Genomic DNA, 25113 nt, shown 5'->3' with positions numbered 1-25113 from the left:
GGAACAGTGCAGAATGCAGCCTCATCTGAGTCTGCTCTCCCTCTGTTATATCCATTTATTTGGGGGAAAAATGGTGTCTCAATACTTCCAGTGCAAGGCCAAGTCACTCCTGCTCATGCATCATTCAGCAGCTCGAGCTTTTCTTCAAATTTAAACCATTATTTAGCTGACTCAAATCCTATTCCCTAGTGTAGCACTTACAGCTCCCACTTTTGTTTTAATTCCAGAATCCAGATACAAATACAATACTAACCAAAACTGCAGTGCCAACTAGATTTGTGCAAATATTTGTAAAGGATACAGAAAATAAGTTCCTCGGTTCACACGGAGAAATCCCAAGTCAAGCAAGACTGCAGGTAAAAGTCAGCACAGCTCAGGCCAAGAAGAGTCACTTTCAAAATGAAATAACTTTTTTAAAAGTAGCACTTAAATAAATTCCCACAAAGAAAAAAAAGCTGGAGGGTAAATAGCCAAAGCCCCAAAAAACTGAGAACTAGCAAGACATTTTCAGCTGACTCTAAATCAAGTCTGGTTTGGCCAAAGCCTCCAAGTTCCTTTTGGTTTGAGTTGAGCTACATTTGATTCTCCCTTGGTTTGGCCAGAAAGCTGAAAAATCTATTTTCACCCAGTATCAGTCACACCAGGAAATGCTGGACAATGATTTAATGAGATGCCAGGTTGTGTTCTCAGCAGTTTTATCTTGATCCCCCTATAACTGAGCTCATAAAAAGGGCATTTAAATTATAGCACAAATTCTGCTTCCCTGTCCTCCTCTCTGCCTCTGGTGGTGCTGAGGGTGGCACTGGCATGGTGAGAACTGGCAGTGCTCCACCAAAATCCCACATCCACAGAGTCCCACGTGCCCCAGGTCTGCCCCACACCCAAGATGTTATCAGAGTAATAACACATTGCTCAACCAAATCATAAAAAGGGTCAAACTATGGAGACCTAAGAGAAACAGAAACCCTCATTTAAAAGGGCAAGAAAGGAAGTTAATTCAGAAACAAATTATCCCTTGCAGTAAGAAAAAGTGCCCAGCAGAGGTAATCAGCCAGCCAGCCTTTTCCTGTCCCCACACAGAACAACAATGACACTTCTTGTTCTCATCCACTGCCAATAAATCTTCCTCTGCTGAGCAGCTCCAGGCACAAGCTTTGGGAAACCAGGATCTGCAAGTGAGCAACGAAGCTGTGGCCAGGCCAGGCAGCTCACCCACAGCTTGGCACGGGCTGGGCTCAGCCACAACGTCCTCACTCCAGGCTGGAAGTGTTTTTGGCCTGGGAAATACACCTTGCTGGGCTCCAGGAAGACTTATCCTCTCCAGGGGGAAGGATTTCCTCCAGGTCAATGAGTATTGAGAACTCCTTTCCATCACACAGCACCTACAGGAGCTCTCCAGCACCACCTGAGATGGGCCAGCACGAGGGGGAGCGGCCCTTAAAAGAAAATTTATTGGTTCTCTGAACTCAAAGAACATTTGCCAGATGTTGGCTGTGGCATTTGGGACATGGTTTAGAGGTGAACACGGTGCTGGGTTAATGGTTGGACTTTTCCAGCCTCCATGATTCTGTAAGGAGACATCTCAGACCCTTCAGGTACCAAAACAAGCCATTTTTCTTCTTCAGAACCCAAATTCCTAATGCAGACTTTGAATCTGAGATTTTCTTTTCATGAAACAGCACCTGCAAGAGCTTTAGGTCTCCAGCATAATCTGGGAAAACCAAAAAAGGGTGGAGAAGCCCTTAAAAAAATTATATGGTTCTCTGAGGCCAAAGAACACTTGAGAGATGAGGGTTGTAAATCCTGGAGAAGAGGCTCTTGCTTACAAGGCTCCAAATCTTGTAATCATTCCTCTAAATGAAAATATTTGTTTTAAGCAGTCCAACTGTTTTAATTTCCCATTTTGCCCTTTAATCTGAGGAAGAGACAGCAATGAAGCTTCTCTATCTGAAATCTGTTCAACAGCTGAATCAGAGACAATGGGACTTTTCTGGAGACCCACAGACCTCTGGGTCAGGAAAAATCCTTCAACATGCAAAATGGACTTTGCACCACTTCTGTTGAGAGAGACACCAGTCACATCCTTCACACAGTTACACATTAAATTTGAGATCTTACTCCTCAAATTTGATTATCTGAACAGCAGCCTTGCTGCTTATCCAGCATAATCTCACAATACCTATTTCTGAAAGGCTACCTGGGTTGTCCTGAGTTAAACTCCTCCCCAGGAGTCACTGCCACGACAGGCTACATCAAAGCCAGAAATTCTATAGCAACACCGAGCACACAAACCACTGAACCACTCTTTGCTTGCAGAGAGGCTTTTTTCCCCTCTGCTCTGCCTGTTAAAACAGCTTTAGGAAATCAGTTTAATGCGCAGTCCATGTGCCTTAGCAATCCAGCCAGAAGAAAAGGCTCTACAACTGCTCCATCCAGACTATGGAGCAGCTCGATTTCATGTTTTTTCCAAGGATTCAGCTCTGGAAATCAGCAGTTACACCTCTCTGCTGGCAAGGAGAATACAGCCTGGAAGCTGGGATGCCTGGGGAGCTCCATCAGCTCAGGGACATTTGTTCCATAACCCACCCAGCTGGTGTTTCTCCTAGCAGGACAGCAGAGAGGAAAATTCACCAGCACCCACTTAAGCCATTTTTAAATCATATATCCTTCACTCCAAGAGGAAAAAATTAAAAATCAGGTATTTTCATCTTCATTTTTCAGCCAGTGAAAGAAGGAATGGGGTGTGATAGGACTTGGCTTGTGATAGAGTCACTTCTTCACATGTCCTTCACTGGATTAGGAGGGGTTTCTTGGGCTTTCTGAGGCACAAAACTGCAACACCAAACCCAGCAGCTCCCACTGGAGCTTCTTGCCCATTTTTCCCAGTCCAGACATGCAAAGCATCCAGTTTACCCCTCTGTGCTGGCATCATGGCAGGTCTGGGTGGTCCATGAGCTGTTCCAAGCACCCTCCTGGCAGCACCTCTGCCTGCTTCAGTCATTCCATGCTGGAGGAGCCTCAAAACACCTCCTGAGGTCCCACCAGCAGCTGAGCTTCCCCACTTAAATAACTGAGGAAAACTCCCCATTCTGGGACAGGATTATCCCTTGTCCCAGGTTCTCCAAGGGAACAACCACCAGCAGCTTCCCAGGGAAGCAGCAAGAGATCTCTGTGCCACTCTGCATCCTCCTGTTCTGGCAAATGCTGGAATAGGAGGAAAAAAGAGTTGTGTCCATAGTTTCAAAGGTATGAGATCATAGTCTGGACTGGTGAAATTCATCTGAAACTCTCAAGATTTGCCTTCTAGTTAGGAAAGAAACAAATAGAAATCTTCGTTCTTCCAGAGCTGGATCCTGCTGGTCACTGGGGCATGCAAGGTTTTGCTGCTCTCAGCTCTCATTTAATGGAAGAATCCCAAGTTTTCCATAAACTGATGTATCCTGTGATGGCTTCAGCAAGATCAGGTTTTGGTCATTCTTGACAAACCCAGCCCTAAAGCCTGTTGTGAATCAGAATTCAGTTGTTTTCCTGGACTTCAGTGGAACATTCAGACCTTGAGATCTTCAGTTCCTCAAGGGCTTCTTCTGCCCTGTGGCTGAAGCCCAGATCCATATGGAATGTCTGGCTTTGCTGGAGCTTCCCTAGACCTGAAACCATCAGGAAAGCACCAAATCCAACAGAAGCAGAAGAGCTGTTTCAACCCCAGGTCCTCTCCACTGCTCTTCCCACTGAGCATAAGTCAGATACGAAACAAGAGCCCAAAAGAGAGGGAAACACATTTTTGTCTCTATTAGGAATGTTCTTCTGCAGCCAGGCTCTGCACAACTCAGTGAAAATCCTACAAAAACCCTTCCTTTCTCACCCCAAACTAACTTCAGCTGTTAATATTTCTCCTCATAATCCATGCAGAAGCAACACCACCAAAACCTTATCTCTGAGCTCCTCTTCCTCATTAATATAATCTTATCATGATGCTCAATTCTATCTCATCCACCAGGAATTAAAAGTTGGTTAAGATGCACCAACCCAGCAGCACTAATTTAAAATTTAGCAAAGAGTATAGACCAAATACAAGGATAAAGAATAGCAGATATCTTAAAGGTTCTTCCCACTCATATGGAAAATTTTTTCATCAACAAATTCCTTTTACTTCAGAGGTTTGGAAGCTGTTTTGCAATCTGACTTCAAGAAAAATGTAAGATCTAAAAATATGGCTCACAATCTGTTGCACAATAACTCCAGCAGAAATACAGTGCAATAATTAGATAATTATAGTTAATAACTCATCATTGCTTTCCCACCACTTTCTTCTCCTTCTTCAGAGCAACAAAAGGAAGAAACAAGGAAAGTTTTGCACAAGACACCTTCAGGCTGTGAGCTTATTTTTCAAATCATCTCTTGTCATAGAAGCCAGGATTACTCACATGGATGCACTTAAAGCTCTGGCTCACTTTCCTAAGAGGCTGAACCCACCCTTTTCAGTCTCATGTATGTAATCACAGCATTTGTATCATGACCTTTCAAATGCTTTGGCGTTAAGGCAACACTCCCCAAAACCCCTCCACAGAGATGTCTCATCCCACAGGAGAAACTTCCATCCTCTGCATCAGCAGGACCTACATATCCTTACTGCTGTTACACTCCCTATGGCATCCAAAGTGGAAGAAAATTGCCCAAAAGTCCTCTTGGTTGAGACCATTTTACTTTATAAACTCATTTTCTTCTTCGTGTTCCTGCTTTGTATGTGCCAGGTGTAAAAAAAAGCAGCACACGAAGCACAAAGTATCATCCAGCTCACTTCTTCTCAGGACACAGCCCTGATATGCAATCGCTTCTTTTTCACACTGAGATCACATCCTTCTCTTTCGTAAGAGACCAAAAACAAGCGGGAGATTTTTCCTTGTTTGTTGATGGTGTTGTCTCCTTTTTGAATTTTTTTAAAAATCCTCTATTTCTCTCCATTTTCCCCAGCCATAAGCAGAGGGCAGGAGAAGAAGTGCCAGCAGAAGGAAAGCTATTGTGACAGTTGTCCCAGCAAACTGGCTGTGAAGGCTAAAATATGTGCATGCCTTTAGGCACCTATCCCACATATCCCAGTAATCTCTCTGGGAATTAACATATTTCTTGACAACTTGACTTCAAGACTGCACAGGAATAAAGCAACAGAGTCAAAAAGGCACTGCTTTGGTTGGCTCAGGAACTCAGGCTCTGGCCTGTCCCCTGTGAAGGGACAGCCTGGCTCACCCCACAGGCCTGACTTGGAGACAATAACTTCAAACTCCAGTTCTGGTCAAGTGCAGGCTGGGGTGAAGCCACCACGTCTCATAAATCCCAGGTGACAGAGTCCTTACTGTCTTAAGGGCCTGCTCCAATGTTTAACAGTGTTGACAATTAATCAGCATCCAAATTAACTGTCCAAGTAATCAGTGTCTAAATAGTGTGGAATGTCTGACTTCAATTTTCAGCTACAAAGTTTGGATATTTCCATCAAAGGACCTAAGAAATCTTTTGGTACAGGCTCCCAGACTTTGGCAGGCAAAGCAGTCCATGAACCAGTTTGCTTGTCCCTTTGAGAAGTTCGTTTATTAGCATTTCTCAGTAATTAGCATTTTCTGGCTCATTTTTTTCAGCATTCTTAGCTCATTAACAGCAGATTTCTATAACATCCAAGAGCTGAATGCCCTGCAGGGACTGTGGTCACCTACTGCATGTGTTTGCAAAGAGGAGAAGCCCAGAGAGAGACTGAGGATGGATGGAACAAGGCACCATGATCTCAACCCAAAAGGACACATTCTGAACCTCTGCTCTTCCCAGCAGCAGGAAAAGCTTTGGAAGGCAGTGGATTTTGCTCATCCAGCCCAGGTACTTACATGATACAGAGCCAGGACTGCTGATACTGCACCCCCGTGACTGTGGCTGTGACCCCTTGAATTGTGTCTGATAAGAGGTGAACTGGGAAAAGAAGAGAGGGAAACATCACAGGCTGTCCTCGTTTATTCTGCAGCTGTAAATAGCATTTCCTTCTAAATGGAGGCTGACTACTAATCCCAAGCATTCCCATCTGCCCAGTGGACTGATGCAGGGGTGGGGGCTGACAGGGAGAGATGGAAACATTTGTCCTGCTGCTTTTGACTTGTGTCCTTAAACTATTCACAGCTTAGAAAGGCAGCTGCTTTCTCCTCCCAACATCATCCTACTGCACTACTGGGTTATTAGATTAGCATTATCCACCACACACACACAGACAGGACTGGGAGGGGTGTCACCTTCCCAATCCCCTGCCCTCTCTCCCCCTCTTCCCAGCTACTGCTCTCACACTATTTTATGGCACTACTTACTTTTCGTTCCTTATTGGCAGAAAGCCTAAATTAAAGGGGTTATAAATGCGAAGCTCTAAGACAGGTAGCAAGAAGTAACCAAAGCATGAACATGCTTACTACATGCTCAGGACTTGACATATCTGTTAAACAAATTCACTCAGGCTGTGACAGTTACATTTGAGGTGCGATGGACATGTTTGTCTATTCATTCCTGTTGACTCTGAAACATCAGGGGTGCCTACAGAGAAACAATGCTCAGTTAAGCTTCTTTGCATCTTGGGCTAAAAGGCGGCGTTTTTAGACTACACTACGACATTTGTTGATAGCTTAAGGTGACATCAGAGCCAACAACCTTGGCTAGGGCTGCCCTGGTTGAGCTTCTGGTGGAAAATCAAGTGACTCCCATCTCCTCCAGTGGGCTGGGAGTGACACAAAGGCTCAACCCTCCCCAATTACTTATCCAAAGCAGGCAAAATTCCCCAGCCTGTGTGAATTCAGGTGGAGAATCACAAGGCAAAGGAGCCATTGCTGACAAGACACCAGCAAGAGTCTCTTGGCTGAACAGTGTTGTCGGAGGACAAGCAAACCAAAAGGGTCCACGCAGACAAGACACCCCAGTGCTGTGGACTCCTCACCCCAGAGAGCACCACAATGGGTGATCTTAACGAAACAGGGGCAAGACTCCACCAAAACACAAAAACCGTGGAGAAATGAGATCCTTCAGTCTGAATGACATGGAAAAAATCAACCCAAGGTGTCACATGCAACGTGCAAGCCTGGGGACCACACAGTGCGTGTCCAGCACCCCACCATGGCAGGGATGGCAAATGAACAGCAGCCCACCAGCCAAAGCAAACCAAGAGCTGATTACCGTTCCCTTCCCGTGGCGTCCCTGAATCTGTGAATAAAGTGTTCATGATTTTTTCAAAGTTGCAGCTCGGCTCCATGTTCTCAGGATCCTCCGCGAAGTGTTTCAGCATCTCCCGAAGAACATCGTCCAAGGACGTGGCTGTTTCATCCAGGATGATGCTGGCTCTGGCCAAGAACCCATCCAAGTCTCGTTGGGCTCTGACCTCCTCCTCAAAGTTCTTTAATTTCAGGTACTGTGTTGAGAAAAGGTCAGGGCATGAGACAGCTGTACACAGTAACAGCAAAGTAGAATCTGGGTCCTTCACAAGCAGTTTTGCTGAGGTTACCACCTAACCAAAGATTCTATTGGCCATCCAGATCACAGGAGAAAAGGAATTTTATGCATTAATGCATTGAAGGTTTGCATTTTCAAGGCTTATCCTAGTAGTGTGCCCATAGGTGAATTCCCAGGTACCTTTTATACACTTACAAAGAAAGCAGAATTTTAAAAAAAAAAAAAAAAAAAAAAAAGGATTTTTTTTTTTAGCCTAGAATAAAGTAGAATAAGTTGGCCTAAAAGCAAAAATGTTTAAGGTAGCATTTAAAATCCTCTTTAGGTTCAAGTAATTCAAGAAGTTTGAAAAAATGTGGGAAAGTTATTTGGGAGAAAGGGACCCTGAGCTCAGCAGCATGAAAAATTACCAGTATGAATCTCAGTGCCAAGTCAACTCAGCTGTCCTCAAACTGGAAACCAGCTGTCCCCAGTGCTCCCAGTTAGGGATTCTAAAGTGGAAGGTGGGGAATGCCATCCAGCCCATCACCTTTTCTGACACTTGCTGAATTTTACTTCTTTCCACTTCCATGGAAGTTTTCTTCCTTTGTGGATTTAGCTTTCAAGCTATAATGAAAAAAAGACAGCAGAGGCTGAAACTATCCCAGCTCTCTGCTGGTTCCTTCTGCTGTCCCACACTTATTGGCCCCAGTGTATTCCAGAACCTCAACTCCTTTCTGTACCTGTCATCTGTGAAGGTGATTAATCGAGTGATCAAACTACAAGTGCCTCGTTCCCATTGCACAGTCCTTGGAAATCCACACACAGAGCACTGGACAAGGAGGGCTGGCAGTCCTGTCCCTCTCCTCCAACAGCCTAAGACTGAGTGAGGAAATGGAACTGTGCTGTTATGTGGATCTTCCTTCCGGTGGGAAGGCTGCCAGGGTGGAATTCATGGTGCTGAGAACCAGATTGTCAGGAGGTATTTAAACCCTCAGTTCCCCTCAAGCTCAGTAAGAACCAAGCTCTGAATTGCTTTCACAAATCTGATCCCCAGCTGTCTCCACAGCCAGGACCATGCCACGTTCCCCCCAGGGTACAGGGCCATCCCAGAGCCTGACTCATGGGTGCCCTCCTTCCATGCACACTCTCTCTTACCTTTTCCATTTATAGACACAGGCGAAAAAATGCTAACATCTCCCTAATTACTGTAATTATCACAGCAACTATCAAGTTGTCAGTACACATCCATTGCAATTAGCACTGTTTTACTTTGCATCAATCACTTTTTCCACAGCATCCTTGAGAGGGAGGATTCTCTGAAGCATTTCAGCTCCCACCCGGAAGGCTTTGGAACCATCTGCTCGTAGGAGAGGAGACGGTGACAGAGCTACAGCTCCACCTCAGAAGTGCAAGCAGTGAGTCTGCCTCACATTGAGGGCAGATTATCACACACCTGTAACAGGAGTTTTCAAAATAGCAGAGGTGGCTTTGTGTCACCAACTTCTCCCCCGCCTGAGAGAAGCAACCAGAAGCAGAACAACAGAAGGAGAAAGTTAAGGGACAGCAAAAAATTAATCAAAAGCGTTCATGTGGGTTATTAGCCCAGATCACAGAATGATGGAACGGTTTGGGTTGAAGGGACCTTAAAGATCATCCAATTCCAACCCCCTGCCATGGGCAGGGACACCTTCTACTATCCCAGCTGGCTCCAAGTCCTGTTCAGCCTAGCCTTGGACACTTCCAGGGATGCAGGGGCAGCCACAGCTTCTCTGGGCCAAGGCCTGCCTCACCATCTTCACAATAAAGATTTTTTTCCTAATATCCAACCTAAACCTACTCTCTTTCAGTCTGAAGCCATTTCCCCTTGTCCTGTCACTCCAGACTATTGTAAATAATCTCTCCCCATCCTTCTTGGAGCTCCCTTCAGGTACTGGAAGGCCCCAATCCATCTCAATCAACACTGATCCTGCAGTGGGTTGTGCATGACAGCACCAGCAGCAGCTCACTGCAAGGCAGAAGGATTCTGCCTTCTCCAGCTGAGCCACAAGCTTCAAGCAATGCCTTGGGAAAATAACTTTCCATGCCTCAGTGCTGTTTGATTTCCCTGCTGCTGGTCCTTTAGAGGAAACAGGGGAAAGATCCACGTTTATCACCCATTTATCACTCCCCTGACATTAGGGAAGATATTATAGAGTCATGGAATGGGCTGGGTTGGAAGGAACCTCAAAGCTCATCCAGCTCCATCCCTTTCACGGGCAGGGACACCTTCCACTATCCCAGGTGCTCCAAGCCCTGTCCAGCCTGGCCTTGGACACTTCCAGGGATCCAGGGGCAGCCACAGCTTTTCTGGGCACCCTGTGCCAGGGCCTCCCCAGCCTCACAGGGAAGCATCTCTTTGTAACACCCAACCTGAATCTACTCTCTGAGCTTAAAGAGGCTTTATGCACATTAAACATCACAAGGCAACCAGCCACCATGAAAGGAGAAAAATCCATCACTCCCTGAGACACACTAAAATCAAATTACTGGAAGCACTGGCACAGCAAAGCCGCAGCAACAGCTCAGGCACAACTGTTGCAGCCAGGACCCCCGCTGGGTTCAGGGGAGATTAATGAATGCTCCCTCACTAATATTTTTAGCTGGATAGTCAAGTCACACCAGGAAATTTGATGCTGGAAACTCGATGCTGGAAACTGCTCAGGAAGAAATCCAAGCCAGCTGCCCAACAGTCATTTGAACAGCTCTGGGTATCCTTGATTGCAAAGCTCCACGTTGCACCGTGACAGGAACAGAGGCTGTTGTGCCAAAAAAGGGGGAAATACTGAAACAGCCTCTCCTGACTCCAGGCAGGCCAAAATCACACATTTTAACTCATCAACAAGGCTCAAAATGCAAGATCTCTCCTGGTTGGCTGCTCTGGAGACACCTTCACTTAGAGCCACTGGCAATTTTTTTATGGTGTCCAAAAAATCCCATTCTCCTGAGCAGAGCTGTGCCTTGGGCCAATTCCCTCAGAACCACTCTGTGATGGTGATTAAATAGTTCAATCTGTGTGAAGAAGCCCTTATTTCTGCCCACCGAGTGCCCTGCTAGATAGCAACTTTCCTGAGACACAAACTGCCCTTCCAGAACCACAGGCTACCACCAGAGACAGAGACAACCTACAGGGAAACTTCTCCAGACAAAGCTTCTCACTTCTCTGCTGGTGATTCCCCCTTCCCAGACACTTGGAGCCATCATCTCCATGAGTCAGGTCCCAATTTCCTTTGCATTTGAAGCACAAAATTTCCACTGATCCTCCCTGAAGGGAAAAACTGGCAAAAGAATCTTTTTCTCAAGCCCTGCTAAAGCGCTCTGGTATTTGTGGCTCCGCAGCACACTAAAATGCTCAAGCATGAACTGTAGGCCAGAAAAAGCAGGAATCCTACAGCTCTGAAAAGGGAAAACAAAATAGAAGAGACACTTACGAGTTAGCAGTTTCCAACTATTTCTTATCAGAGGCAGATCCTGCATTTGGGCTTAGAATTTGCACTTTTAAGCGATTAAGCTCTCGGGTTACTTTCAGTCAAGTGTGTATGACTGAGAACCTTGGCACTGGGATTAGACAAGACAAATTAGGGAGGAAGACATTTTCATTCCTGAGCATGGAATAGCTTCTTTTAACTTCCATGATTCTATACCAAACAATGTTTTAATATTTCTTTGGTGCTGGTGGCTTTGTTTTGGGTAGTGTTTTCTTTGGTATTTATTTGCTTTGGGGTTTTTTTGTTAACTTGGAGAAAAGGTTTCTAAAGCTATCACACATTTTTCTCCCACTACTAATTCGGCCTTCTGGAATATCTTTTCAGGATTTGGGCTGTCTTAGAGGCCTAAAGCAAAGCAGAATTAAAAAGCTCTCTGGGATTCCCTAAAAAGCCCCCAAAGCTTACAAGGCTACACAGACTAAAACCTCAAGTTACAACCTGCAATGAAGGCTGAAATACAAGACCTCAGACACTGGCCCAGCTGCCCAGGGCAGTGGTGGAGCCCCCATCCCTGGAGGGATTTAAAAGCTGTGTGGATGTGGCACTTGGGGACATGGGTCAGTGGTGGCCTGGGCAGTGCTGGGGGAATGGGTGGATTTGGTGATCTTAGAGGGTTTTTCCAATCTAAACGATTCTGTGATTTACCAGGATCAGTGATGCTCCAAGCTCCCATGACAACAACCCCTCCCTCCAACCATCAGGCAAGAAGTCAAGACAACTTAAAGCACCCTGAGCCCCACAACCCTAAAGAGAAAACTTCACATGGTATTAAATACAGAATCAGAGAATTAAAGAATGGGTTGGGTTGGAAGGGACCTTAAATATCACCCAGTCCCACCCCCTGCTGTGGGCAGGGACACATTCCACTATCCCACACTGCTCCAAACCCCGTCCAGCCTGGCCTTGGACACTTCCAGGGATCCAGGGGCAGCCACAGCTTCTCTGGGCACCCTGTGCCAGGGCCTCACCACCCTCACAGGGAACTTATCAAAATACCAACTCTATTCCTCCCTGAGTATTTTCTGTGCATTTCCACAGCCAAAGGCTTCGAATAACACAGCCTATACAAAGTTTTTTTGCACTTTCACCTTATCATTAGTGAGTTACAGTCTCAGGAGCAAGTGTAAACTAAGAGTGGGCTCCTAATCCTCCTCCTAGCCTGCTTGTTTCCAGGCATTTCACTCCTGCTGAACCTCGTGAAGGACGACTGATTAGCTGGAATAAACAAGGAACCAAATCCCAGCCATGTCTACTGGGTGTCTCTGCTCCCAGCTCCACAGCGCACACTTGGATCCCTGTGGAGGCAGCTGCAGAAGAGAGAACGATGAATTAACATGTCAAGGAATTGTCTGGGACAAAAAGCAGTGGAACAATCAGAATTACAGAGAGATTGTTTGGAGAATGAGCAGCATGTGGCTTTTTAGGTTTAAAGAAAGGGAGAGGAATTCAAGAGAAGAAGCATTTTAAATGCCTTTTGCTTAAGCCAGTGACAAACAGCCCCTCAGTGTGATCCTTTTCTGTACTTCTGGGCAATGAAAAAACCAAATTGGTCACACAGCACCTCTACTTACCTTCCTCGATGTGTGCAGTAACACGCAGCCAGCACCTTCACTTTCAGCTGCAAAGATGGGAAAAAAAAAAACCACATCAGAAGAGTGTTACTATCAGAGGTACCTGACAGGCAGCAGGAGCCAAGCAGGAGGCTCAGGAGGAGGTGAAGCATCACTCTCTTGGCAGGGGATGATCTCTAGAGAAAAGCAGAGATTCAATTTTTACAACATCTCCCATTTTGGAAGCGTGAACCAAGCACAGGATTGGCATTATCTGGTCACTTGGGGATTGTGTCTTGCAGATTTTTTTGGCTGGATTTTTATAACTCTGATGTATTTTTACTCTTTCTTTCTCTCCCCCTGCTCCACTCCCCAAAAATCTAACTCCTAATCCTTTAAGTAATCATTTAATCCAATGCATCATTGTTTGATAGATTGAGGCTATGATTTCATGAGTCACTCTCGTTTGGAAACCCTCCTTGTCCTCGTTAAAAGAGTCAACAATAACAGCCAGGCACTTCCAAGGGATTGCAGGCAGTGACTCCAAGATGAGCACATTAATGTCCTGTCAACTCACCATGCTGCCTCCATAAATCTGAGGAGAAAGCAACACAGCTCTTGGGAAAGAAAACTGCTGTTTAGGGACTAGTAAATGTCATTTAATACACAGGATGGGGGAACCCGGGAAATTCCCACTTCAAACTTCCAAGCGCCAACAATAACATTTTCTTAAGAGTATCTACGAAGCCCTTTTTGGGTATCAGCTACAAAACAAAACCAAACCAAGCTGTACTTGCCAAAAGCCCACTCCTTGCATCCAAGGCAGCCTCTCTGTGGCATTATTTGTCCCACAGGCACTTTTTGTGCAGAGAATCATGGAATGGTTTGGGTTGGGTTGGAAGGGATCTTAAAGACCATCGAGGTCATCTTCCACTTGACCAGGTTGCTCCAAGCCCCCATCCAACCTGGCCTTGAACACTTCCAGCCTGGCATCCTTCTCCTTAAGTTCTCCAAAATACCCCCAAGCCTGAGCTGCTACCAAAATGAAACACATGAACAGCTTTAATTCGAACGAGCGCAGCAGCAGCATGGAAAAAACCCACTGAAGACCAAAACCTTTCCAGAGGCCAAGCTGTGGAAAACTACAGAGATGTAACATGGAGTTACAGCTACTCAGATAAGTGCTTTGCTTCTTTTGTAGATCTCTACTTCCTACCCTGTAAGAGCTGCTGCAATCCCATGACTTGGCCACACACCTTCAAGCCAAGCCCTGCTACTCTCCAAAAACTAAGCTGAGGGTGCAACTCACGTTGAAACTCCAGAAAAAAAGCAATTGTTTTTTGCAAGCAGAAAGCTGCTTTAATCAAAATCATCGCTGATCAAACAGAGATTTGAGTCTTGCCCTCGATGGGGTTCAAAGGCTCCAGCTCAAAATGGGAGCAGAGCAGTGGAGAAGAGGGAAAGGACTGACTTCATCTTCCCCTAAACAAAATGAGGTGGTTCAGAGGCTTTGGTTACATCACCCAGCTTCTCCCAAATTTCACTTGGATGCTGCACATGTGACTAAAAGCATCACTTAACCAGACAAGTCTGCTGCTACAACAGCCCCAATTATTCCTGCTTTTGACACGCCTTTTGGAAAACATAAGCTGTTTCATCTAAAAAAGTGCTATTTATTATTAAAAAGCAAGCACCCAAATAAACCAGAAACATCAAGCATTTTCCCCAGGCTCTCACATTTGTAGTTCTCCAACGCTCACTTACCCAACTTCCAGCCTAATTACACATGCAGAAGTATGTGGGGAGATTTGGAAGTCCATAAATATTCATTGAGGAGAAAACATGTTTTGGTTTATCTGCTTTTGCAAGGCATAGTTCGGGAAAGACAAAAAAAACCCACAAGCCCGAACAATAGCAGGCACATGCTGAAGAGAGAGCTGCAGCCTGTCCTCATGGATACATGGAAATGCAACAGAAATTCAGGTTGTGCTTTTATCAGGCAGCAGCTCTTGGTTCTTCTTATCATTTTTGAGGCGTATCAATCTTTGCTGACAGCTCTCTCACGTACCCAGCTGGAGGAGCACCAAGTGCTGCTTTATCAACACAAGCAAAAACATCTAATTACATCTGTTGGAGCAGGATCTTTCAAACTTCTCAAAAAAGCTGTTCTGGGTATGGAGGTGGCACTTTGGAAAGCCCAGAGCCTCATTCATCATTCATCCCAACAACACCGCTCGGATTTAATCCAGGCAGGAAGATGGATGGATACGGTGATCCCAGTTCTGGGCTGGTATCTTAAATGCTCACTGGAGTGCTACAACATCACTCAGGGATAGCAGCAAATCCACTGGAACATGACAAAGGGGAGGGAAAAATACACAGAGACTTCTCAAGTGCTCTTCTGCCTTGCTCACATTAAATATCCATTTATTTCCTGCTGGGCAATGCGGGATCAAACCCTGCAGGAGGTTGCCCATGACACATCCAAAGCTCAAGTCCAACCACCACCAGCCTACCACCCATTTCCTCCTCTTCCACAGCACCATCCCTGCCTCCCTCCAGCCAAGGAGGGGGTAAAAAGATCCAACACCCTTGGCCCTTGCACCTCCACAGAGGAGCCCTTCACGGGAATGACATGGATACAGAAAACCCTGGATCCATCTTACAAGAAACTCCCCATCAATCTCCTCGGCAATGTCTCACTGTCAAGAGCAGTAACTTGAAAATCTCAATATTTGAGATTTCACACCTGAATGCCACAATTAAGCACAATGAAACACCACGAGGAGGTCAGGACCACATGAAATTTTCATGTCGATTTTTGCGGCCCTCCTTGCCGGACAGAGCAGGCAGCAAAAGCCTATTTTAGGCAAGAGAGCGAGCGAGGGGCATTATTGTGTGTCCTCACAGCTGAGGGAGAGCTGCCAGGGGTGGCTGAGCTTATCTGTTGGGCTCTGTGCCAGGTCCTGCCCAGGGGAAAGCCAAAAAGTCAGCAACACATCTCCGACATCCCCTGGCAGCCCCATCAAGGCGCCACGCGCATCCCGAATTTCTGGGATGCGTGCATGCAGGCACGGAGCCTGACTGGGAATGCCACGAGTGACTCCCGGGGAGTTCAGTTCTGACAACGCCGAGGAATTGTCAACATCAGAACTCGTGGCACACTCAGGGCCCTGCCTCTCCTTTTTATTTCCCACCATTCTGCAAACGGGCCCCATCCAACTTCAACACAAACGAGGAGATTTAATACTTGGAAGTTTATTTGCTCAGTTTCATCCCAGCTGCCCTAATAATATCCCTGAGAACAAGCCAGAGAAACAAAATCCCCTCCTTGCTTCCCCTCCACCCCCTCCTTAGGTAACAACATCTGCCATGCAAGCCTGAAAACAACCCCCTGAAAGTCAAATACCAAAGTTTAAGGCTTTTCACCTTTTGTCGTGAGAGATCTCTTTTCACCCAAGATCCCCTTCCCTTATCCAGGTGTCCAGTGCTGCCCTTAACACCTGAGAAGATCCAAAAGCCTTTGGAGCAGAGCCACCACTGGATGCCTGCAGCATCTTAAGACTGTATTTTATTTTGAGATAAAAGGAGTGGAAATTAGAGTAAAAGAGCTTTTTGGCTGTGCACATTTCTTTAGATCTACAAACACTCCCTGGTGCATCTTCATGGTAAATATATATGCACAGTAAAATAAATCAGAGCAGAATACTACATTAGCACTTCCATCTTTTTCTCTGAAAAATATCAAGGATCTGGTGTGAGTGGAAGTATTTAAGGTTTGGAGGGCTTATAGTTTGAAAAAAAAACCCTATTTTATCTTTGTTTTTTATCAGGGGTCTGCCCAAATCTAAGACTCAGCCATTTGTGCTGAACCACACTGCAAGCATTTGTTCTGCTTTTCAAATCTGCCTTAAAAATACATAAATACAACCACATCACCGCATGGCATGACAGGAGTTTGTGAGGAGCAGTGGTGACACCTCTAACACACCACTGGCAGTGAGGGATTGCACAAGCAGGATCTCAGAGGGATTCTTTGCTTCGCTGTGCTCAGCCTGGGCTAATCACCATCAGATTTGAGTAATTTTGGTTAAATACTGTTAGATAAATAACTGTGCCTTTATTATCCCATATTCCCACAACAGGTGATGGGCTGAGCTCAGGAGACATCCTAAAGTCAGTGTTCATCCCACAAATTCCCAGGTTAAAAGCAGGTGGGAATAAGGATTCTGGAACAGCAAAACCAGCTGGGCATGTGAAGGCCCATCCCTCACACTCCTGGGTGGGGAATGGGGAAGAGAGGGGACAGCACAGAGACTGAGCAGGGACAAGGTAAGCGTGTCGAGTGTGGTGTCACTTGTCACACCCACATGCTATAAAAGCCAAATATTTCATGAAAAACCCCACCTGTAGTAGGTTTTGTTGATCAATTTGGGGCAGGGGGAACATGTGCATTTTTATCATGCACTCTAAATCCCACGGGAAGCTGCTCCAAAGGACCAAGGTGAAGCACGGAGAAGGGAGGCCGCTGCCTCCGTGCAGAACCACCCGCGCTCCCCCCACACCTCCCTCGGCTTCCTAAGCAGCGCTTTGAAAACACCCTCGTCAGGAAATTCGGAGGGAGGCCGTCCCCCCCCCGGCACACAATTGGTATATCCACTTTCCATTAGAGGGTAGGAAGCCTCGGGAGCCCAACATCCCACTCTGACATCAAACTGCTAAAACAGGAGTTATCAGATGGAACGCGTGGGTCAGCATTGTGCCTCGAGACATAAAAAGGACCTTGGTATTAATGTGAGGAAATGTGACTATTGTGTGCAGAGTGATACCCATTCAAGCCCAGACCACTTGTCTCTGGACGCTACTCTCCCTGGAATATCCTTGGCGCCAGCATCCAGCTTTTCTCCTCGTCCCCTTGAAGAAAAAAGTCATCTGGGCAGGGCCTGGGCCAGGACTTGGATCCAGTGTTTTGCCAGGAGCAGCGGCGGCGGGCGTGCACGTGTGTGCCTCTGGAGCGGGATACAGGAAACTGTTGATTCTCTGTATCTAGGAATGATCAATTGTCTGCAGGGTGGAACAGCCTTTAATTTCTCCTGAAGCGTAATTCGTGTTCCGCTCCTTCCCCCCCCCCCACCCCGGCAGAGCCACATCCTGCTCTCCAATTGGCTTTTTGCTGCCGTCAGGAGTTTGCTTTGTTCTCCCCAAAACTGCTGCAAGCACCTCTAAAATCACCGGTCTGAGCATCAGCTGCAAGTGGGAAAAGTTAAGCAGCTACAGCTCCACAAGTCCTTGATAAATTGTGCCTAAATTGAATCAAACCCTGTGCAAACCCCCCTTGTAATGTGGGTAAGGAGAAGGTGAATTATTTCAGAACCTCAAACTACAAAAACGACATCTGAAGAGCTGTTTTAAAACCCCAAACTACAAGAACAAGATCCAAATCATTGTTTTAAAACCTAACACTGAGAAAAAGCCAAGGTCCAAATGATGAAAGTATGTGCCTGGCTAATTTAAGGGAGCTGCCAAGGAGATCAGAACGCTGTGACTGATGGCAAAGATGTGTCCCCACGTATTCCAAAGACTCACTTGCATCACCTGTCGATTAAATTTAAGGCCCAGCCTAAACCAAGCTGCTGTATTTATTTGCAGGGATTTAATTCCAGGCGTGCTGCAGGTAAAGCTTTCCTGGACAAGGGCCCGGAGTGCCAGGACAAGGGGGACATTTAGATTACCTGAAAAAGAAGGTTTTTTACAATGAGAGTGGTGTGGCCCTGACCCAGGTTGCTCAGAGAAGCTGTGGCTGCCCCTGGATCCCTGGAAGTGTCCAAGGCCAGGCTGGACAGGGCTTGGAGCACCCTGGTTTAGTGGAAAACATTCCTGCTCACTGCAGGGGGGTTGGGCTTGATGACCTTTAAAGGTCACTTCCCACCCAAACAATTCTGTGATTTTACTTGCCAACATTTGTTGTGACTTCAGAAAAAGCCGCAGCCTAAAAACCACCCCGATCTTCCCCCAAAAATGCAGATCCCACGTCCAAAAGCCTCCAGCTTCAGATACATACCCACCTTCCTGTTAGAGCTCCTAACATTTGCTGGAAACAAATGTTACCACCAAAATCTAAGTTACAAGCATGAAAAGCAGAAGAGAATTAAAAAACCTTTCATCAGTTAACGCAAGGAAGCACTGAAACACCCAGGAGAAATGACCCAAATGTCACTGCTGAGCAGCCTTTTAGTGCTCAGGCATCTGCACTGCTTTGGGCTCATTATTCCCTGCAAAGGCAGCCAGTATTCATTAAAAATAAGACAGGCCATACCTTAAACCCCAGATTTCTTCAAGCCATCCTGTTTTTCACACACCTGTGCACAAAACCCAGCATTTTAGGCCAATGGTCAATTGTTGGAGTTTTATGGCTCGTGCTGTGTTGGTTCAAAGCTGAGTCCAACACGGTGATCTTTTAAAACCAGAATTATAGTGGAGAGCATCCAGTTATGCTCATGGAGAGCTGCACACACATCACAGAGACCAACAGCTCGACAGGATGATGCAGAGCTGTCACTGCATCTGTAATTCCACCTTCATTGCCTGCCAGCACCTGGACCCCAGGGTTCCAACTCAGCCCCTCTCCAAATGGGAATTTTGGATCTTTTAGCCCTGTATTAAGGTGGGCAGCAACCTCACAGCAGCTGACCCAAAAAAAAGTCTCCAGCAAGAGAGAGTCTGGGGAGCACATTCAGCCAAGAGACCACATTTTGGCTCAAACATTTCACCCAGAATGCAGGAAAATGAGATGAGGATGCAAAGATGTCATTCCCACACTTGGTTTTCCTCTGTGTTTACAGAGCAGCAGAGGATTTTGTAGGATCCTGGTGCAGCAGCTCCCTTGGGGTAGGAAATGAAGTGTTTGGGGCATCTGGCATTGCCTGGAGAAACCCTACTTCTACTTCCTCCCTCCTTCCCAGCTTGTCTTGCTCTGGACAATCCATGCAAAGGATGATCTCCACAGTTTTGTTCCAGGAAATCAAAGCGTGAGTATTACAAAAAACCTCCCAAAGCTTCCCAAGAATGGCAGCAATGGAAGGGAATTTATGAACAGGGGACAATTCACTCCCAGACACACCTCAGCTCTGGCATAATTAAACCTCAGCTTGGGAATTGGGTGGTTTTTCTCAGAAGTTCAGGGTTATTTTTCTTAGAAGAGCTTAAGGGGCTCATCTCAGCAACCTTCAGCCACCCAAAAAGTCACCCCTCCAGGAGGATCAGCTGCACCCTCAGCAGCCACAGACTGATTTATTTGTATAAAATCCACCCTGGAAGAAACTTCAGTAAAACCACCTCTGAAAAAGGAACTGATAGCCCAGATGACTCCAATGCCTGGACTCTGATGAATTTTATGCCTAACAGCAAAAAAGCTGGATTTTGGCTACCTGGATCACTTTGATGTTGTAATGAGGGAAAAAAGAAAAGAAAAAAATACCTCTTTTCACACATGTCCATATTGAAAGTCTGGACTTTTGCTCTGCCTGAAGCTCATTTTAAAAATCATCATCCTTCCATTTCAAACAGGACCCCAGCATACCAGAAGCCCATTTTTCCTTAAAAATCCTAAACATCTCAGCTGAAAAAAAAAAAGGATACGACTAATAGCACCAGCACAAACAGCAGTGCTTCAGGGAAATAAGGAAGCCTTTTTTGTCTTGTTTTGAATGGAAGGGAAAACACAAAAAGCCCAGGAGGACACACAAGGAAAGTGAACTTCTTCAGATGCAGAAGAATCCACAGCATTCACATTCCTCATCCCCAAACAATGCACCCCACGGCATTAAGTCCACACTTGTCATAGCAGAGCACAGCTCCCTTAAATCTTTCAATTAAGATGACATTTGTAAAATTGCAGGCTTGGAAATTGCTGGATATTATTCCTAAGTTCAAGTCATCGCTCATAGCCAAAAAGCAGACTCTGAGATGGTCAAACAGGGCTCCAGGCCGTGCCTAATCTGCATCACCATTCCCAATAACTGCCCGCTGCAGATCAATTGGGATTTGCATGTAATCTAAAAATAACTTCTAACAAACTTCAAGGACTGTCTGACACTGTGACACCGACAATAATCCAGAGCACGTGCATTTAACCTCTAAAATAGCCAGTGCCCACACAGGCAGGTGCCAGCTGCTGGGACAAACCCAGGCTGCTGCTGTGTCCAAGAGCTGCGTTTTCCCAGGCACATCCCACAAAATCCAGCTTCCACAAAACGGGTGGGAAAGGACCTTAAAGATCATCCAGTTCCACCCCCTTTCCATGGGCAGGGACACCTTCCACCAGACCAGGTTGCTCCAAGCCTCATCCTACCTGGCCTTGAACACTTCCAGGGAATAAAGGAGGCTAAGTTATGTCTAATTTCAGAACTATTTATCTTATAATTGAAAACATTTTCTAGAAAAACAAAATGGTTGCTACCTCTAAGCAAGATTGTCACAGCCACCAGCCCCAGAAGAAAACACTTCAGCTGTATGACTTGATTTCTGTTCTCTCCTAAAAAAACCCCTCTGTTTCTCAGACTTGGCCTGGCACCTTATGGGATGTCAGTTCAGATCTGGATTCCCTATCTCTTCCAGCTTCACTTTTCAAAGGATTCACTAAATATCAGCACTGGCTTTTACGGGAAATTAAGTGAGCAGGATTTTGTTTGATTTTCTGCAGAAAAAGAAGTTCAGAGTTGCATATGAACTGAAACAAAATGACGGGAGTTTTTGGTGAAGGGCTTGGCTGTCTTCCTCCCTCACCATTTACCACAGGCAATACTGAAGATATGAAAACACTGAGCCAGAAGCAAAGTTCAAGGATGGGTTGGATGGGGCCTGGAGCAACCTGGCCTAGTGGAAGGTGTCCCTACCCTTAAAGAGATAAGTTTTAAGGTCTCTTCCAACCCAAACTGCCCTGATCCCATGAAATCCCACGACCAGGAACAACCTCCCTCCCATCCCCGTTTTTGGGGGTCACTCACCGGTGGCGCTGGGAGTGCCCTCGAGGTTGACGTTGACGAAGAAGCGGATGCTGTCTCCGGACACAATGGTGGAGTTGACGCCGTCAAAGAGCTCCTCGCCCGCCCCTTCCTCCTTCGCATCGTCCGTGTCGCACTTGAGGTACCCTGACAACGAGATGGGGGTGCCATGAGAGGGCCGCAGGCTGTCCTTGGGCCCATCCTTGGACACCGGGGGGGACGAAGAGTCCGAGTCCGACTCCGAGTCCAAGTCCATGGCTGGCAAGGCCTCTGCCGCCGCTGGGGCCTGGGGAGGGGCCGCTCTGAGGGCCCGTGAGGGCCGGAGGGTTCAAGAAATGACCCCAGTATGTTTTGGGGTGGCCTCAGGGGCTCGTCCCTCTGGCCTCACACCAACGGTGTGGGCAGCAAGGCCCAGCCCCAACACCTTGTGCCCCTCAGGTAAAAAACACCATAAGGATGAAAATGTTGACCAGGAACCATAAAAACACCACCAAAAGCAAGAGCTGTGCCCCAGCCCACCCTGAATCAAACACCTCCACCGGCCCAAGGCCACGCTGCTGTCTTGCAACGCAGCAACTTGAAACTACAGGTGGAAAAATTGAAAAAAAAAAAAATTAAAAAAAAAAAAGAAGTTTCCAAGAAGACACCTGATATGGACAGAGAGACCCACAGCTCCCCACGGAGCAGAGTAGAAGGTCACTGGGGGTGGCACCACAGAGAATGTGAGACAAGTTTCTTAATTACACCAAACAACTCCTTAGCCTTTTGCAAGGCTTTAATTAGAGTTTAACCCAGCCTCCTCCAACAGCAAACTGGCCCCTGCAACATCTCGTTATGGAGCAGCTGGAGGACTCTTGTAGCACACTCATGTATCATGTTTAATTGGGAGAATTAGGGACATTACAGAATGTCGATTTTTACATTACCAGGATTATTCAGCAGCTTCTTCTCATCTTCTGACAAGTCTTTTATGCCTAATTTGAAGCAGGAGGGAGATATTTCATCAGCTGGCTCTAGGCACTACAGTGAAATGAAAAGGGGGAGCTTCAAGGCAGAGGCTCGAATGGAAACTAAAATATTGATGCCTTTTTTTAAAGCCTCATATAAGCAAATGTGGAGGCAGCAGCTGAAAGCAGCACATGCTGCCTCTGAGAGATCGAGCCGACAGTTCTCCACCACAAAACACAAACCCAGAGGAGTGAGGCCACAAACAGGAACTCAGTGACACAGGACAGGGGCTGCAGCATTTCCTGCCACGAGCTGATGGAGCTCAGCATCTCCCCAGAGGGCTCAGAGGGTGCAGTGGGGCTGCAGGAGCTTCAAGCCTCCAGATGAGACTTCTAATTGCTTATGAAAGGTGTGGAAAACCTGATAAAGCCCCTCAGATTAAACCCCCTCCTGATCTTTGCCTCCTTCACCTTACAGCTTGACAGGAATAAATGTGAATGAGCCCTTTCAAAACTGCTCTGAAGACTTCAAAAAGCATCCAAGGTGCTGCTGTCCCCATCCAGCAAAGCACACCGAGGGTATCACCCTCTGCTGCTGGCACAGTTTAGGGTGTTTGCATCCCTGCACGATGGAAACTTGTCCAGACAGAAAAAAGTGAGGTGAGGAAAGTACAGGAAACACCTGAACACCGCGGGCACCATCAGATACGAAACCTCTGCTGGCAGGTGTGGCAGGTTGAGGGGTAGCCTGTGTCCTGGAGGGATGGACAGCAGCCAGACAAGGTGCCTGCTGCCATCAGAAGTACTACAAAGTCCCACACAAGCATCTCGATCCCAAACTAAGTCCCAAAGTTGGGGTTTGGCTCCTCCAAAACGCATGACGGACACCGTAATCTCTCCTCAAAGCTGAGCACCCACAGTGCTGACATTCCCCCCCCGTGCCAGGAGAGTCTGGGCAACCCTGCAAAGGAAAAGAATCAGCCTGGGGACATCTTTTTCCACCTCAACCACCTCCAGAATTGCAGCCTCAGGGAAGTTTTGAGCTTCTTCTCCAACCTTCCCACTCACTGGGTCAGATGGGACACACATAAGATGGTTTGAGCACCCAGCTCTGAGAACATGGGTGAGCTTTTCCTTCCTGTCCTAATGGAATTAGATGGATAAACAAGGAAAAGCCAAGCAGGGAAAAGTATTTATTCCCCTCCCCACCCACTGACACTTGTTTGATAAGAGGGTGGCAGTGGTGGCCCCTGAAAACAGAGAGGGCTGGAGACAGGACAGAAGCAGCCCAGGAGCTGGAAGAAGGGCAAGGGTGGAGTAGGATCAGAGGGTTGGGCAGAGGTCAGCGAGGACTCTGGCAAGGAAAGCATCCTCTGTTCCTCCCTCTTTAGGGGAGGAAAGAGCAGAACAAAAGGCAGCTGAGCCTCGAGTCCCTTGGGCAAGGGACGGACAAAACACTCGGGTTGCAAATAATCCCCAACCTGGGCTGGACAGGAACTGCACTCCCAGACAGGTGTCTGCTTTGTCACTGAACCACCTCCAGGCTTCAGACCGCTCCTGTTTGGAATCCCTCAGCCTATTTAGTCTGCCCGGAGTTTGAAACCATGAGCAGTTTATGGCTGTCAAAGGCAGGGTGACCTCGAGGTGACACGGGCTGTGTGCGTGGCAGATGCACCTTCCCTCTGAGCTCCAGCCCTGCCTCCAGCCCTGGCAGCTGTTTCCTTCCCCATTCCCTGATGCTCACCGAGTGCCACCCCCGCTGCTTGAAGGGCAGCAGATGCCACAAGCGACAGCAGAAGCTGTTCAGCTCCTCTGGAAGTTTGATGAGTGTTTTGCAGAAGTTCAGAGCAGGATCTCATGTGGCTGTTGCAGAATTTGTGCAGATACCAATCACGTTTCCATATGGAAGTCCCAGTAACTCTTCACAGGCTTCGTCAGGAGCAGTTGCTTCGGAGGCAGAGGGCAGAGTTAAATACCTTTCAATTGGAATCAGATTTCCTGGGGGAGAGTTTAAGATCTCCAAATTGGTGTTCCCCCCATTTCTATCACCGCAAGTTGGCACCTTCAGATGAAGGCAGCATTTGCTGAAGTGCCACAAGCCACAAGACGGCCAGTCAGAGCTCTGAGCACAGGAGTGCCACTTCAGCCTGAAATATGGTCTGAAGGCACTGGAGGGAAGAGGTTTGGCTGAGGAGGAGCTGGGAATACAGTTAAAGCTGGCAGAGATCAGTGCAGCCCTCCTGCACCATGAAGAACACATTGTGGTCGGGATAATCCCTCTCAGCCCACCCTGCAGGATTCATTTTATGACAAAGAAATGGAGAATATGGGAAGTGCATGAGGCCAAGGAGAGCAAGCAGCATCCTTCAGTGCTGCAGGAACAAAACCCCCTCCTCACCCTCTGCAGCCAGAAGCAGCAGATGCTTTCACCTTAAATCCTCTTCTGCCTTAAGGGCTTTCCTCAGCCCATCCTATGCCACATGAAAATAAACCAGCCCCTCATTTTATGCAGGTGCTGGGAAGAAAAAAAAAAAAGGAATACTTATGATTTCTCTGGTGATTCCCCTCCAAAGCATGAATTACAGAGGAAAGAATCACCCTTTCTTCTGTAACTCATCCCTGGCCCAGACCCACTGTGCTCTAATAT

The 25113-nt window shown here is 46.8% G+C and overlaps 1 protein-coding gene across 6 annotated transcripts in view; it reads right to left on the bottom strand.

The window, feature by feature from the left end:
• SLC4A11 (solute carrier family 4 member 11) overlaps nucleotides 1–25113 on the bottom strand; it is a 93913-nt gene that overhangs the window by 43782 nt on the left and 25018 nt on the right. For 5 of the 6 annotated variants that reach the window (XM_032109094.1, XM_032109092.1, XM_032109096.1 and 2 more), the window contains 5 exons: nucleotides 21523–21666; nucleotides 12539–12585; nucleotides 7192–7423; nucleotides 6496–6558; nucleotides 5871–5952 (listed from right to left, as the gene is read on the bottom strand). In XM_032109094.1, coding sequence (XP_031964985.1) covers nucleotides 5871–5952; nucleotides 6496–6558; nucleotides 7192–7423; nucleotides 12539–12585; nucleotides 21523–21666 — 568 coding nt within the window. The remainder of the gene's footprint in view (nucleotides 1–5870; nucleotides 5953–6495; nucleotides 6559–7191; nucleotides 7424–12538; nucleotides 12586–21522; nucleotides 21667–25113) is intronic. The other variant, XM_032109093.1, reaches the window with a different exon arrangement.

The sequence above is a fragment of the Corvus moneduloides genome, chromosome 5 (genome assembly GCF_009650955.1).
Source record: "Corvus moneduloides isolate bCorMon1 chromosome 5, bCorMon1.pri, whole genome shotgun sequence".
Taxonomy (NCBI): domain Eukaryota; kingdom Metazoa; phylum Chordata; class Aves; order Passeriformes; family Corvidae; genus Corvus; species Corvus moneduloides.
This window is presented reverse-complemented; position numbering and strand designations above follow the sequence as displayed.